The sequence below is a fragment of the Jaculus jaculus genome, chromosome 14, assembly GCF_020740685.1.
Source record: "Jaculus jaculus isolate mJacJac1 chromosome 14, mJacJac1.mat.Y.cur, whole genome shotgun sequence".
Lineage (NCBI taxonomy): Eukaryota > Metazoa > Chordata > Mammalia > Rodentia > Dipodidae > Jaculus > Jaculus jaculus.
Window position 1 is genome coordinate 13,175,194 of NC_059115.1, and position 16,836 is coordinate 13,192,029.

At 50.6% G+C, this 16,836-nt stretch overlaps 2 protein-coding genes across 6 annotated transcripts in view; one reads left to right on the forward strand and one right to left on the reverse strand.

The window, feature by feature from the left end:
- Positions 1–5,417, forward strand: part of Znf787 (zinc finger protein 787) — a 50,065-nt gene extending 44,648 nt beyond the window's left edge. For all 5 annotated transcript variants that reach the window (XM_045133697.1, XM_045133698.1, XM_045133701.1 and 2 more), the window contains one exon: positions 4,351–5,417. In XM_045133697.1, coding sequence (XP_044989632.1) covers positions 4,351–5,417 — 1,067 coding nt within the window. The remainder of the gene's footprint in view (positions 1–4,350) is intronic.
- Positions 5,418–13,192: 7,775 nt separating this feature from the next.
- Positions 13,193–16,836, reverse strand: part of Nlrp5 (NLR family pyrin domain containing 5) — a 69,510-nt gene continuing 65,866 nt past the window's right edge. Inside the window, 1 exon segment of the mRNA XM_045133323.1 lies at positions 13,193–13,325. Coding sequence (XP_044989258.1) covers positions 13,193–13,325 — 133 coding nt within the window.

The window sequence follows — 16,836 nt, forward strand, 5'->3', positions numbered from 1 at the left end:
GTCCTTAGGCTTCACAGGCAAGCTCTTAACCGCTAAGCCATCTCTCCAGCCCATTCCCAAATAACTCTTCCTGCTACTTTCTTCTCATAGATTCCATTTACCCTCCCTTCTCCCCACCCATCTCCCTTTTAGACCTTTCCTTCCTCTCATTCTCTTTCTTATTTAAAAATATTTTATTTATTTGAGAGAAAGAGGCAGGCAGATAAGAGATTGGGCACACCAGGGCTTCTAGCCACTGCAAATGAACTCCATACACATGCGTCACCTTGTAGATTTGGCCTATGTGGGTACTAAAAATTTGAACCTGGGTTCTTAGGCTTCGCAGGCAAGTGTCCTAAGTGCTAAGCCATCTCTCCAGCCCCCTCATTTTCTTTCTCTTTCTACTTCTGTGTCCTACTCATATATTGTCTATGCTTATATAAACCTAGACAATTCATATGAGAGAAAGCATACTATATTTGTCTGTTTGAGTCTGGTTTATTTCCCTTAACATCATGATCTCCAGTTTAAACGTCAACCTCATTTTTCTTTACTACTGAATACAGTGTCTTTGTATATATCACCACATTTTCTTCATCTGTTGGGTCTCCAGGAGGCTCCCCTCTTGGCTTTTGTAAATAACATAGCAATAATAATAAAAAAAGATCTGGCTGGGCATGGTGGTGCACGCCTTTAATCCCAGCACTCAGGAGGCAGAGGTAGGAGGATCACTGTGAGTTCAAGGCCACCCTGAGACTCCATAGTGAATTCTAGGTCAGCCTGGGACAGAGTGAGACCCTACCTTGAAACAAACAAAAAAGATCTGCACATCTCACTTCCTGCCTGTATGTTCTTAATCGTATTTGCTAATAGTCTGGGCTTTACTGCAGTGAGTCTCAACCTTGAGCATAGCTGAACCGCCCAGGGGCTTGTGAAGGCAAGGCTGAAGTGGGGGCCTGTGGGAATAAGCCCAGAGGGTGTGCGCCCACAGTCCTGGTATGTGTGGTGCTGCCAGCTGGCATCTTGAGAGCAACTGCATGTGGAGCGAGTGGTCATCATCCTGGCTCTTCAGTGGGCCAAGAATACCTATGCAGAAATTGGCCTAGCTGGTCTCTGCTTTGAAGCGTAGGCCATTATTTAAGTTCCTAGTGCCTGGCACTAGGAACATTTCTTCCATTAGAAGGTATCTGAGGGGATGGAGAGATAGCTTAGCGGTTAAGGCACTTGCCTGTGGAGCCTAAAGACTTGGTTCAATTCCCCAGTACCCACATAAGCCAAATGCACAAGGTGGCACATGTGTCTGGAGTTCATTTGCAGTGGCTAGAGGCCCTGGTGTGGTCATTCTCTGTCTCTCTCCTTAGTAAATACATAAGTAAAAAATAAAATATTAAGAAAAATGTATCTGAGGGCACAGACTCCCCAAGGCTCTTGGCCTCCTTGATAAAACAGTTCACTGGTGTGGGAGGCATCAGAGTTGGAGGGAGAAGTGTCTTGAACATCAGGGTCAAGTTGTTGGAGGGGAAGAGAGACAAAAGTTACAGTTTAATAAAATAATAAAACAATGAGTTGGGTGTAGTGGTGCCAGCATGCCTTTAATCCCAGCAGGCAGAGGTAGGATTGCAGTAAGTGGAGGCCACCCTTGAATTTCAGTCAATCTGGGCTAGAGTGAGATCCGTCCTTGAAAAACCGAAAAAATAAAAATAAAAATAAGGATTTAGCTTGAAGGCATAAAAGGAGAGAGATGGGGGTAGATGGGCATTGTTTCTGGTAATTGTTATAGAAAAGTTGACCCTCCTCCTAGAGTTATGTGGGCCTTGTGGGAGATACCATCCCTCTTCCCTTCAGAGTGGACCCAGGAGTAATTTTTTTTTTATTAGAGAGGTGGGGGGGAGGGGAGGGAAAGACAGAGAGAATGGGCATGCCAGGGCCTTCAGCCCCTGTAAACAAATTCCAGATGCATGTGCCAACCTATGCATCTGGCTTATGTAGGTACTGGGTTGATCTGGGTTCTTAGGTTTTGTAGGCAAGTGCTTTAACTGCTAAGCCATCTCTCCAGCCCCAGGAGAAAATATTTAACCTTCATATTATTTGGTTTAACCCTTCAGTCAGTTGCTCTGTGTGGTGTAGAACTCAGGATGTGTCTAGGAAGAAATAGTAACTTACTGCTTCCTGGCTTCAGTTTACCTTTTAGCTCTGTGCTCTTTGGGCTGGGAAGGAATAGCTAATGGTATTGCTGTTAGTAGCTCACCCTAGCTTTGGGACGGGTTTAAAGCCCTTGTCTGAGGTTCACCTTTGACCTTGCAATCAATTACAAGCAGCCTGTGATGTTTATCACTTGCTGACGGTGCTGGTTTATTTTTAATCTAGCTGTGGAAGGCCAGCGCTTTAAACCTGCGTTACAGGCAGTTTGGAGGTTTTCCACTGCAGCTCTGGAAGGCAGCCTTTTGAATTTTCTATCTCCCTGCCTACCCTAGCAGGCCCATCAGTGAGTGTCTTCAGGTAGCTGCCCTTAGGGTGGGGCTTCTGAGGATATAAAATATTATCTCTTTAAGGTGACAGTTATTCCCACTTTTTTTTCTTCAAGAGAGAATGGGCACACCAGGGACTTAGCCACTGCAAACAAACCCTGACGCTTACGCCACCTGTGAGCCTGTGCACGTGCTTCACGTTGCGCATCTGAGTGACTTGGGAGGTGAACGTGGGTCCTTAGGCTTCACAGGCAAGCCCCTTAACCGCTAAGCCATTTCTCCAGCTCCCTCCTCCCATTTTCTATCTTAAATTGTGTGTGTGTGTGTTATAGGGGTATGTGTACACCACACATGAGGAGGTCAGAGGACAACCCCAAGTGCTGGTTCTCACCTTCTACCTTGTTTGAGGCTGGATGTCTAGTTGACGACCCCTGCAGATTGCCAGGCTAGCTGGTCCATGAGCTTCGGGCTAGGAGGGTTATAGAATCTTGCTCCTGGTCCAGCTCTCTGTGTGCTCTGGGAATTAATTCATGCTTGCCCTGCGAGCACTTTGGCAGTATCTTTACAGCCCCAGTTTATTTTGTCTTTAGATGGGCCCTCTAAGGTTGTAAAATGGAGTCTCTAGGCAGGAGGCGCCTTGCCTCAAAGGAGGTCTCCTTCACTGGTCTGCACATGGAGGCCCTTGCTGTTCACTTTCACAAAGGGAGTTACCCCAGTCATGCCTTTGTAAAGGGTGTTACAGGGGTGTTGCTGACCACCCGCCATGCCTTCTGTCTGAGAAAGCTGATGGACTGATCATCATCCATGGTGCCTGGGAAGCAGAGAGCCTTCCGTAGGGTCCCCTGCCAGAATCTGGTTACAGGTTTCTTTCAAGGAGGCTTTGGCAGCTATTATGTAGCTCCACCTTCAGAGAAAATTCTTTCTGGATTTGCTAGCACCATCTCAGAGACAGTGTTTGAGCCTCTGTGCTACTGAGAGGGGAAAAGAACTTTAGGGGTTGTGACTGAGTCTCTGCTTTGAGAAAAAAATACCTTCAGGGCACACTCACACGTGAAAGTGGGTCCCGATCCTCTGAAATGGTGAAGCTGAGCGAAGTTGAGGGGTGGGCCGGCCCCAGGAGGGTAGATGTCTGGAAGGTACACATGGGTGTCCCAGGAACTGGACAAGTGGGAGGATGAGGCGCCAGGCTTCCAGGGCAGGCAGGGATGTGTGCCTAGGACCTGGTTTTAGCTGTCCAGACCCAGGCCCCATGCTTGGTGAGTTGTCCACAGTGGGTACACAGGACGCTCCCTCTCACCCAACCAGTCAGTACCCAGTCTGAGATCTGTAATAGACTGGGGGCTTGCACACCTCCTAAGTGGTGTCCGATTCTGTTTGTCCGCCAGGCTCCTCCTCCTTTATTCCTCACCCTGCAGCCAGGATTGTTCAAATGTGACACCCTCACTCCCTGCACCTTCTGAGTGCAACCACCGCGGGCTAGAGCCCACATGCTTAGTGGCCACAATCTGGCCCTCAACCCTAGCCCTCCTACCTTCAACCCCATTCTTTTATGTTAACTGTAGTTGGCAAACCTTTGTGCAGTCCTTGACGGTGGAGGGAAAGTCCACTGTGAGGGAGCTCAGGCCACAGTGCAGGAGATGGGTGATGAGATAGGAACTTAATGGAAAGCCTGCAGTGACCAGTGCCCACGGGATAAGGGCAGAGCTGCCTACCGGCCCCATCCAGCTGTCCTGTGATGTGGGTGCGGGCACATTCCCACGGTTGGAAGGACCCTGGAGAAACTCATAGGTGAGATGTCTGAGAACCCTTGCTGCTAAGCTTGACTCCATTTGCGGCCAGCTCGTGGATGGTCCCAGTGGAGCCGTTGCCTCTGACTCGCACCCCCTCCCCTCTTGCCTTCCAGTGGACATCCTCATCATGGATGACGATGACGTCCCCAGCTGGCCCCCGACCAAGCTGTCCCCGCCCCAGTCTGCGCCCCCTCCCGGGCCGCCGCCCCGGCCACGGCCTCCTGCGCCCTACATTTGCAACGAGTGCGGCAAGAGCTTCAGCCACTGGTCGAAGCTGACGCGGCACCAGCGCACGCACACGGGCGAGCGGCCCAACGCCTGCAGCGACTGCGGCAAGACCTTCTCGCAGAGCTCGCACCTGGTGCAGCACCGGCGCATCCACACAGGCGAGAAGCCCTACGCCTGCTCCGAGTGCGGCAAGCGCTTCAGCTGGAGCTCCAACCTCATGCAGCACCAGCGCATCCACACGGGCGAGAAGCCCTACAGCTGCCCCGACTGCGGCCGCAGCTTTACGCAGAGCAAGAGCCTGGCCAAACATCGGCGCTCGCACAGCGGCCTCAAGCCCTTCGTGTGCCCGCGCTGCGGCCGCGGCTTCAGCCAGCCCAAGAGCCTGGCGCGCCACCTGCGGCTGCACCCCGAGCTGTCGGGGCCCGGCGTGGCGGCCAAGGTGCTGGCGGCCAGCGTGCGCCGCGCCAAGGCACCCGAGGAGGCGGCGGCGGCGGACGGCGAGATCGCCATCCCGGTGGGCGACGGCGAGGGCATCATCGTGGTGGGCGCGCCGGGGGACGGTGCCGCGGCGGCGGCGGCCCTGGCCAACACCGGGGCGAGGGCGGCGGGGCCGCGGTCGAGGCGCGCCCCGGCGCCCAAGCCGTATGTGTGCATGGAGTGCGGGAAGGGCTTCGGGCACGGGGCCGGGCTGCTGGCTCACCAGCGGGCGCAGCACGGGGACGGGCTGGGGGTGGCGGGCGGCGAGGAGCCCGCGCACATCTGCGTGGAATGCGGCGAGGGCTTCGTGCAGGGCGCCGCGCTGCGGAGACACAAGAAGATCCACGCCGTGGGGGCGCCCGCGGTCTGCAGCGGCTGCGGACAGAGCTTCTACCGCGCCGGCGACGACGGCGACGGGGACGGGGACGAGGCCGGCGGGCGCTGCGCCGAGTGCCGCGGCGGGGAGGCCCGGTAGGGGCGGGGCGCCCGGGGGGTGGGCAGGGCCCCTCGGGCTCGGCGGGGATGACCAGCAAGACCCAGAGGCCCAGGCCGACTGGCACCGAGGACACCGAGGGGAGTGGCGACCTCGTCTCCCTCCGCTGGTCCCGCTCGGTCACAGGTGCGAGCGGGACCTGCGGCCCTCGGGCACGCTCTCAGGACGGCCCGCAGCCCCTCCGGACCCGCCCTTCCGCCTGGCCGACCCGCCCTGTTTAGGTTCTGGGCCCGGGAGCCGCAAACAGACAATGTGAGAGACCCGACTCCGCGGAGCAGAGCGCAATCTGCGAGGAGGGCCTCCGCCGAGGCCCCATCCCGCTGCTGGGCGGGCTGCGGTGCTGGAAGGACTGGAGGGTCCCCTTTCCATTTTAGAGTTTTCTTTTAATCATACCCCCCTTCTTGACCTTCCCGTTCATTATTCTTTTTGCCTTTGAGTCCTGTCGATTTCCTAGTCCACGTCCCTCTCCCTCCTGGGTTTGGGGCAGTGGAGGAGTGAAGCAGAAGTAGTCTCTATTCCCAGCGCAGCCTCGTTGAGAGGATGGGGTGTCCCTGTCCTGGCGCGGGAGAGGAGGTGCAGGGGCAATAAATGGCACTGTTCAATTGTCCCGGCATTGCGTGGTTCTTGAGTTTGGAAGGCGAAGAGCAAGAAACTAAACCGGCCCCCACTGCAGTTGCCTAAAAGTGCCAAGCGCCAGGCAAGGGCAGGCTAGGTCAGAAAAACTCAGGTGGCCATAGGCTGACTTGCGTCAGTGATCTGGGGTGCACTGCGTTTGGAAATTTCAGATCCAAACGGAGAGGTGGAATTTTGTTAAGCGTGGGCACAGGAGAGTGGAGACTGGGAAGACACTATTCAGTGCCTTTAGAGTCCTGCTGACCACTGACCTTGGGTACTCCTGGGGGACCATGAAGGGAGGGGACATGCCCAGTTATTATGGTAGAGGTAGGCCAGCGACGAGCTGGGGATTGCCACCTAGAGTCTGCCTGTCTTGTCTCATAGAGCCGTTGTGTGCAGTCACAGGCTCCCCATGTCTCTCCTGGGCAGGAGTGAGGAGACATTGATTAACTCCTGGCTCTGTGTCTACCCTCTGGGGCTCAGTTGACTTGCACTTCCTGTAGGGGTGCACTTCGTGCATAGAGAATTCAGCGAGCCAACTTAGCCATGTGCTCAGGCCAGGTTCCCCCGGTGCCACATCAAACATGGGCTTTTCATGTCATTGGCTCATTCATGCACCCCACATCCCAGTCCCCAGGTGTACCGTGGACATTTGGCAGTCTGTCCCCAACCCCAGTGTGTGTGGTGGAAGAGAGACCACCTGAATCCACAGCCCCTAGCCCACCACACGCTTTCCTGAGCCAACTCTTCTCTTACATGGTCACGTTTACTGGGCGCATGCCATAAGCCAGGGTCTCAGCTGAGCAGCAGGGTTATGGCATTGTCTGCCCTCCTGGAGTGTGCCCTGTGTGTGTGTGTACTTTTTAGGTAGAGTTTTGCTCTAGCCGAGGCTGACTTGGAATTCACTATGTAGTCTCAGGCTGGGCTGGAACTCATAGCAATCCTCCTACCTCTGCCTCCCAAGTGCTGGGATCAAAAGCGTGCGCCACCACGCCCGGAGTCCGGGTAGACAGAAGTCTCTCCATAAATTCACTCTCCTGGGTCATGTGTGTCAGTACCATGGACAGAGCCTAGCCTGGTTCTCTCAGCTCTATTCAGGTACTTTCTAGTCTCTTACCCACCTGGAGCCCCTGAAGAGGGCACTGTCCCATTTTACAGTTAAGGAAACAGAGGCCATGGCTTCCACCAGACTCTCCCAGAGAGCAAACAGCAAAGATTAACCTATACACTGCCGTCACCTTGTGAGACCTTGTGAAATGGGAGCACCCAACCCACCAATGTCTGTTTTTTATTCTTTGATTTTTCAAGGTAAGGTCTCTCTTTAGCCCAGGATGACCTAGAATTTACTATGTAGTCCCAGGGTGGCCTCAAACTCATGGCAACCCCCCTACCTCTGCCTCTCTGAGTGCTGGGATCAAAGGTGTGCGCCACCATGCCCGGCTTCCATTTCTTTTCATAATGTCTAAACATCTCATTGTGTCCACCTAACTTCGTTGAGTTAATTTTCAGCCGATGCACCCTTAGCTTGCTTCTTAGCCATATTCTGACAATGGTGCAGCAAGAGTCCCTTTCTGCGGTGCGTGGTGGCACGCGCCTTACTTGCGAGGCAGCGGTAGGAGATCGCCATGAGTTTGAGGCCACCCTGGGACTCCATAGTGAATTCCAGGTCAGCCTGGGGTAGAGTGAGACCCTACCTCGAAAAACCAAACCAAACCAAACAAAACCAAAAAACAAATTAACCCCCCCAAAAACAAAAAAACCCAAAGAGTCCATTCCTGTTCTGGTGTTGAGATACAGGATGGATGTGCCCTTGAATTCTGTCCGATCCAAGGCCCGTGTCATTCCTGAGGGTTAGAGTGGCTTCCTGTCCTAGCAGCACATGCCCTGGTTGCTACACCCTCCCTCCTCGCCATATTCAGTGACAGTTTTGGTATGGTGGAAACCTGACTGGCGAGGAAGATAGTGTGTGCCAGCTGTGTGCCTGGGCCTTTGAAAGCATCATCTCACTTAAATCCTTCATCTAACAGATGGAGAAGCAGGCTCAGAGAAGTGAGGGACATGCCCAGTGGCTTATGAGGTAACATGGCGAGACTGGGCTCAGCCACCTGATTCTGTCACACTGAAGATCTGGCTGGCTCTTGTCTATCACAGAAGAGCAAGCTCTGCTCAGAGAGATTATTTTATTTGACTTTTATCTTTTTAAAATTTATTTTTACTTGAGAGAGAAGGAGGGAGAGGGAAGGAAGGAGAGAACGGGTGTGCCAGGGCCTTTGGCCGCTGCAAATGAACTCCAGATGCATGTGCCCGCTTGTGCATCTGGCTTGCGTCGGTCCTGGATAATTGAACCTGGGTCCTTTGGCTTTGCAGGCAAGCGCCTTAACTGCTAAGCCATCTCTCCAGCTCTCAAGAGAGGTTTCTAGCCACATAATGGAACTATTAGCCACAATAAGGAGTGCAATATTATGTCTGACATGGGTCACTCACCCTCCACCCCAGACAGCTGTCACCTCTCACAACAGAATTACAAGTTGACCAATACATTCGTTTTTTTTTTTTTTTGTTTGTTTGTTTTGTTTTGTTTTTTAAAGGTAGGATTTCACTCTAGCCTAGGCTGACCTGGAATTCACTATGTAGTCTCAGGGTGGCCTCGAACTCACAGTGATCCTCCTACCTCTGCCTCCAGAGTACTGGGATTAAAGGCATGTGCCACCACGCCCTGCTTTGGCCAATATCTTCTGACAGATTGCATGTAAAGAGTGTGTGTGAAGGGGTTGGGGGGAGAGACAAAGGCCTTTGGGAGCTGTTTCCCTGCTTTAATGTAGACCAGAGGCTTTCAGGCCGGGAAGACTGTGCCCACTCCTAGCTGGCCGAGATGGCTGGGAGAAAGTGGCTCTCTTTCTCAGCATTCTTCAGTGTCCAGGGGAACTGAGCAGCCTCCAAGCCCTTTCCCCCCCAACAGCCCTTCTCCGTGGAGGTGTGGCGCTCTATCGCCACCTGGTGTTCCCGTGGCGAACTTCAGGAGCCTCACAGCGGCATCCTTACAGAATCAAACCTCTTACCTAAGGGCAGGTCCGTAGGTGGCTCAGGAAATCTCTATGGTTATTTTAGTTTGGTGTACTCCCGCACGTGGATGGAAAGCAGGCACGCATGCACACTTAAGCCATCTGCAGGGCAGAGTGGAGGTGAGGACAGCTGAGATTCACAGTGATATGCCAAAAACCAGTAAGGAAGTCGCCCATCCCCACCAGAGCATCAGCAATGCCACTACACTCGCCATGGGTGCCCACCTCTAGCTCTTCTTCCCCTTCATGGAGCAAACGTAAAATTAGGAAGAGAACATTATTTGTTTTTTGGGGGGAGGGGTGGGAATCATTTGAATGTGAAGATCAGCCATTTGGGAACCTGCAACCTTTCAGAAGTCATTTTCAGCTTCCAGGGCATGGGGGTGGGGGACATGAACCCCTGTTCATGAAGGCGTTTTGGTACTTGCTCCCAACAGCCGGTGGTCAGGGAGCCTATGCTTCTGGGTACTGTCGCCGGAATCCCCACTGATCTCCCTTTACAGACAGATGAAGAAGTAGTCCAAGGGCCTGGGAATGTAGTTGTTGGTAGAGTGCTTGCGTAGCATGCACAAAGCCTTGAGTTCAACCTCTAGCAGCAAACAAACCTTGTGCGGGGAACTCACCTGTAATCCCAGCACTTGAGCGGCAGGGGCAAGAGGATCAGAAATTCAAGGTTGGCTTTGGCTACATAACAATTTGGAGGCCAGCCTGGAATATGAGATCCTGAACAAACAAAAATCTAGACATTGTCTCAGCAGTTAAGCCCTTGCCTGAAAAGCCTAATGACCCAGGCTCAATTCCCAGGTACCCACGTAAAGCCAGATGCACAATGATGTGTGTATCTGGACTCTTTTTCTTCTGTCTGCTTGTAGATAAATAAAAAAAATTAAAATTTAAAAAATCCAGAGCTGGAGAGATGGCTTAGCAGTTAAAGCGATTGCCTGCAGATTGCCTTCAGACCCATGTTGGACTCTCCAGATCACACCAAGCCAGATGCACAAAAGTGAACCAAACACAAGGTCACATATGCCCACTAGGTGGCGCAAGCATCTGTAGTTCGATTTCAATGGCTGAGGGCCTGGCAAGCCAATTATCTAAAATTAAAAAAAAAAAAAAATTACAGACAGGGCACAGGTGGATTTCTATGAATAAGATGCACCGGGCCTACCAAAACCCAGACTCAGTTTTTCTCCTCCTCCATCATCACTAGTGCAAACTTCTCATGTTGTCCAGGGTTCTTCTCCAGAGACACAGAACTAGTAGTCTATGTATCAATGCATATGTGGACTGGGAGATGACTCAAGTAAATGCTTGCCAGGCAAGCACGAGGACCTGAGTTTAGATCCCCAGCACCCACGTATGATGGCGTGTCTGTCATCCCAGTGCCGGGAGGCAGAGAAAGGGGGATCCCTGGGTCCCAATGACTACCTAGTCTAGCTGAAAATGGTGAACACAGGGAGTAGGGGAGGGATGTTGGCCAGTTCTGGTTTGCTCTTTAAAGGACCAAGCCTAGAACACTCTCAGGCTTCAGAAATGATGCCTGAATTAGTTTACAGATCCGTTTGAAGGTTCATGGAAGTGCTCATGTGGAAGAGGCCAAAGGCTCCAGGCCTCCAGGAGAGAGAATGGAATCCAGAAACAAATTATCTGGGTTTGGGTTGGAGAGATGGTTTAGTGGTTCAAGCACTTGCCTGCAAAGCCTGAGAACCTAGGTTTGATTCCCAAGTACCCATGTAAGCCAGATGCACAAGGTGGTGCATGCGTCTGGAGTTTGTTTGCAGTGGCTAGAGGCCCTGGTACACCCATTCTCTCTCAAATATTAAAAAAAGAAAAAACTATCTAGGTTTGAGTGACAGCTCTGCCACCCACTCTTTGTAAATCCTTAGGCATCTTGTGGCTCAAGCCCCCTCCCCCATCTGTAAGTGAAGGAAAGCCAGTACCTACTTCTGTGGTGTTGTGAAGAATACATACATAAAGTCGTGTATGTCTGGCATGAAAGATGCGATGTTGTTTAGGAGAATGAAGAGTCACAGGAGTGGAGGGAGGAGGGAAGGAAGGGTATATTATGTAGCAGCATAAAATGTCCTTAAGGAGCCTAGTCCTGCAGACAATGAGCATGTGTCCATAAAAGTTAGTCTACATATAGAACATGTACACAGAACAGTACAAAGGCTGTTGGCTGTTATCACTTGTTACCACACATTACAGATGTCCCCCCTTTTTGTGTGCCGTGTTGGGAATCACACCCTAGGCCTCATTCGTGTGAGGCAAGCTCTGAGTTACATCTCCGACCTACATTAAGGAAATGACTGTAAGAGGGTTGGGAGTGGGGCTCTGATAGAATGCTTGCCTAGCAAGCATGAAGCACTAGATTTGATTCCCAGTATCACATAAACTGGGTGCTGTGGCACACACCGGTCATCTCAGTGCTTGGAGGTGAAGGCAAAAGGATCAGTTGTTCAAGGTCATCTTCAGCTACATAAGGAGTTTGATGCCAGCCTGGGCTAGACTGTTTCCAAAAAAAAAAAAAAAAAAAAAAATGAGGGCTGGAGAGATGGTTTAGTGGTTAAGCGTTTGCCTGTGAAGTCTAAGGACCCTGGTTCGAGGCTCAATTCCCCAGGACCCTCGTAAGCCAGATGCACAAGGTGCACATGCATCGGAGTTTGTTTGCAGAGGTTGGAGGCTCTGGCATGCCCATTCTCTATCTGCCTCTTTAATACTCTCAAATAAAAATGAACAAAAAATTAAAATGATAAAAAATGATGAAACAGCTATAAGATATCCTAGGAACAGGGCTAGAGAGATGGCTTAGAGGTTAAAGTGCCTGCACGGTGTGAGGACTTTGTTCAACTCTCCAGATTCCACCTTAGCCAGATGCACAAAAGGTGAGGCAAGTGCAAGGTTATACATGCCCACTAGGTGGCACAAGACTGCAGTAGCTGAGGCACTAGTGCACCAATTCTATCTCCAAAAATAAAAAGTATCACAGAAACAATTTGGTTAAATACACAAAACCTTCCTACTGTCAGTTTGTATCTTGTGTCCCTCAACACCCCACGTGCTAAAGGCTGGTCCTCTTAGAATGGTTCTGTTGGGAGATGATGGGACCTTTAAGATCTGGGGACCTGTGGAAGGAAGCTAGGTCAGCAGGATCATGTTCTTGAGAAGGACTGTGGGGGACATGGTCCTCTTCCTCCCTGGGCCTCCTCGAGGGGAGCAGGTTTTGCTCTCCCACATACTGCCAGCATGGAATACTGTCTCACCACAGGTCTGGGAGCCAGGAGAACAATCCTGGGTGGACTGTAGCCTTCAACTCCTTTTCTCCTTGTAAGTTGATTATCTCAGGTTATAGTAATGGAATGCTACTACAGCCACTTTTCTAGGAGCTAACTGTTCTGCATCTCTGGGAGCAAGGAGCTGCCTAAGCAGGTTAGAACCTATTCAATGAATCCAAGATATGCTTCGGAGACTCGGCCAATCAGAAAGAGATTCCCTGATGAACACATCCCAGTGCTCATCTGTCTCATTTGAGTGTGTCCACCTATACCTTGAAACCCCAGGTACTGAACTCACTTCCCCAGATTCCCATGTGCAAACCTGGCTCTACTCAGACTGTGTGTGACGGTAAGTGACACTTTTTCTTTTTCCCCAGATAGGGTCTTGCTGTAGGCCAGGCTATCCTGGAATCCACTCTGTAGTCTTAGGATGGCCTCAAACTCAGTGATCCTCCTACCTCTGCCTGAGTGCTGGGATTAAAGGCGTGCACCACCATGTCTGGCCATTAATTCACTTTTGTGTCTTTGATTCAGATATTGAGTGGCAGTCTCACCCCTCTTTAGCATTCAGATACGTGCCTGACAAGCAACACTTGTGTTACCTGAATATGGCAGCCACTTTGCAGGCCTTAAGTCCTCCCCCCTCTCTGCTCTTAAATCACATCCCCACTGGAAAACAGGACCACGCAGTACTTTTCCAAATGCCACGTGTTTATTTTCTTGCTGTGGTGTGCTCTAAGGCAAGGGGACGCTGTCTGGATCCTGAGGGAGGTCCTCGCCAGTGAAGTGGAGGGATCTTATGGCTTCAGGTTTTCCACCAGTACCGGTCATCTTCATCGAAGGAGTACCAGTCACCACTGATCACCATGTGGGGTTTGAGAAGCTGTACTTCCTCCAGCTTCTTCCTCACTGGTGCAAGGTACTGCTGCTTCCACAGGCTGGGGGGACAAAAGGGGACTCATCACATCGAGACCTCAACTTTGGACTCTTTCCCCTTCCTCAGAAGTCTGGGAAGTCCCGGAAAAGACTGTGAAACTTTGCGTGAGCTTTTAAAAATGAAGTTTATGGGCTGGAGAGTTGGCTTAGTGGTTAAGGCGCTTCACTGCAAAGCCAAAGGACTCAGGCTCAATTCGCCAGGTGGTGCATATGTCTGGAGTTTGTTTGCAGTGGCTAGCGTCCCTGGTTCACCCATTCTCTGTCTCCTTCTCCCTCTTAACTAAATAAAAAAGAGCTGGACGGATGGCTTAGAGGTTACAGCACTTGCCTGCAAAGTCTAAGGACCCAAGTTCTATTTTCTAGGTCCCATGTAAGCCAGATGCACAAGGTGGTGCACACATCTGGGGTTCATTTGCAGTGGCTAGAGTCCCTGGCACTCCCATTCTCTCTCCCTCTCTTAAAAATAAAAAAATAAAAAATTAGAAACTATGAAATTTGGGCTGGAGAGATGACTTACTGGTTAAGACACTTGCCTGCGAAGTCTAAGGACCCATGTTTGACTCTCCAGATCCCACATAAGCCAGATGCACAAAGGTGAGGCAAGTGCAAGGTCACACATGCCCACTAGGTGGAGAAAGTGTCTGCAGTGCGATTTCAGTGGCTGAGGCCCTGGCACACTAATTCTCTCCCTCGCTTAAAAAAAAAAAAAGTGCAGGTGCGTGCCTGTGTGTGCATGAGACAGCAGGAGAATCTAGGGCGTCGTCCTCAGGAATGCCATCAGCCTTTCGAGACAGGGTCTTGCATTGATCTGGAGCCACCGATCAAGCAAGAGCAGCTAGCCGATAAGCTCCAGGGAGCCTCCCGTCTCTGCCGCTTTGGTGCTGGGAATACGGCTGCACACCACCATGCCTGGCACTCGCATGGGTTCTGGGACTTGAACTCAGATCCTCACGTCTGAGAGGCGAGCACTTTATCCACAGAAAGAATTCTCTCCCCAGCCCCTTCTCACGCTCTTAGTGAAAACAGCACATTCCCCATGGGATAAATGTACATTGCAAAGGACCTCACAGATGCATCAGATACAGTCTTTTTTAAAATTTTTATGAGACAGAATTGGAACGCCAGGGTCCCCTGCCACTGCAGTTGAACTCCAGACACATGTGCCACCTCACTCATGTGTCCCTTTGTGCGTCTGGCTTATGTGGGATCTGGGGAATTAAACCTGGGTCCTTAGGCTTCGCAGGCAAGTGTCTTAACCACTAAGTCATCTCTCCAGCCTGACATTCTGCTTTTTATTTTTTTGACGTAGGGTCTCACTCTAGCTCAGGATGACCTGAAATTCACTATGGAGTCTAAGGGTGGCCTCAAACTCACAGCAATCTTCCTACCTCTGCCTCCTGAGTGCTGGGATTAAAGTTGTGCACTACCATGTTCAGCTACTTTAAAAAATATATATATTTTATTTTTTTACTTGAGGGGTGGGGGGAGAGAGAGAGAGAAAATGGGCATGCCAGGGCCTCCAGTCACTGCAAACGAACTCCAGATGCATGTGCCTCCTTGTGCATCTGGCTAATGTGGGTCCTGGAGAACCAAAAAGGGGTCCTGAGGCTTTGCAGGTAAATGCCTTAACCTCAAAGCTATTTCTCCAGGCCCCGACATTTTACTTTTGGTTGCATCTACTGTTCAGAACAAGCCTACAAGGCAGGCATGGCTATTCACCCATCCATACACTCCTTCCTGAGAATCTGCTGCATGATAGGTCTCATCCAAGGTCTAAGGGGCAGCGATAGACAAAGCCCCTGCCTCACCATGCTCCTTCCAGCATAGGAGAGAGACGGATTTAAAGTATTCAAATAGGCGAGGAGAATTTTTCACCTTGCTCATGAAAGGTCACTTAGGAGAATTGTGCATGGCTTCAAAGCCAGACCCCATAGTCACCATTTGATCTTGTCAAAGGCTGTGTTGCTCCCTGTGGGTCATTGGTACAGATGTGTTCCTTTAACCCAGCATTCTGGTTTTTTAAACTTTGTTTATTTGAGAGTGACTGAGAGTAAGAGAGAAAGAGGTAGACTATGTGTATGTATGTACTGGGGAATTGAACTCAGGTCTTTAGGCTTTGTAGGCAAGCACCTTAACCCCTGAGCAATCTCTCCAGCCCTGTTTTTTTTTTTTTTTTTCAAGGTAGAGTCTCGCTCTAGCCCAGGCTGACCTTAAACTCACGTCCATACTCCTATCTTTGCCTCCCAAGTACAGGGATTAAAGGTGCGCACTACCGTGTCTGGCCATTCTGATTTAAAAAAAAGAATATTTATTTATTAGTAACAGAGAGGAAGAGAGAGAGAATGGGTGCACCAGGGCCTCTAGCTACTGCAAACAAACTCCAAATGCATGTACTACCATGTGCATCTGGTTTACATGGAACCTGGAGGATCAAACCTGAGTTCTCTGGCTTTGCAGGCATGCACCTCAACTGCTAAGCCATTTCGGCAGCCCCATTCTGATTTTTTTTTTTTAAATTTTATTTATTTATTTATTTATTTGAGAGCGACAGACACAGAGAGAAAGACAGATAGAGGGAGAGAGAGAGAATGGGCGCGCCAGGGCTTCCAGCCTCTGCAAACGAACTCCAGACGCATGCGCCCCCTTGTGCATCTGGCTAACGTGGGACCTGGGGAACTGAGCCTCGAACCGGGGTCCTTAGGCTTCACAGGCAAGCACTTAACCGCTAAGCCATCTCTCCAGCCCTCTGATTTTTTTTTTACAGCTCATTTGCTCAAGCATCCCTGTAACATATATGGCCACAAGCTCCCCAAACCCACTGAGCCCTGGTTCCTAGATCACCTTTCCCTCCTGTCTTCAGTCCTTTACTTATCACCACATTAACTCCTGGGCTTTTTCCTGGTCACACCCATAAGTCAAGCTTTAGTTCTGGATCAGTTCACAGCCATCAACTAAGCAACACGGGAGAAGAGACTCAAATGAGGTATTTGCTACTGGTATAAACACCGTTACCAACTCTGAATAGGCTGATAGCTCTACACTTCTCCAGCTAAATTCTTACTTCTTTTCACCTTGGTAGATACTCTTCACTATTTTATCTATGAACATGATGAGGCACCAAACATACAAACTATGTACAGCCCACCATTTTATTTTTGATTGTTCTGATGTGTGTGCATAGATGTATGTTTGTATCTGTGAATGCACATATGCATGCATGTTGAGGCCAGAGATTGATGTCAGATGTTCTCCTCAATTGGTCTTTCCTCCTCCTCATCCTCTTTTTTTTTTTTTTTGTTTGAGGTAGGGTCTCACTGTAGCTTAGGCTGATCTGGAATATACTTTGTAGGCTCAGGGTGGCCTTAAACATGGCAATCCTCCTACCTCTGCCTCCCAAGTGCTGGTATTAAAGGTGTGCACCACCATACCTGGCTTCATCTTTTTTTTATTTTGAGGTAGTCTTACACTGGACCTGAGACTCACTTAATTCAGCTAGACCAGCTAGCCAGCAAG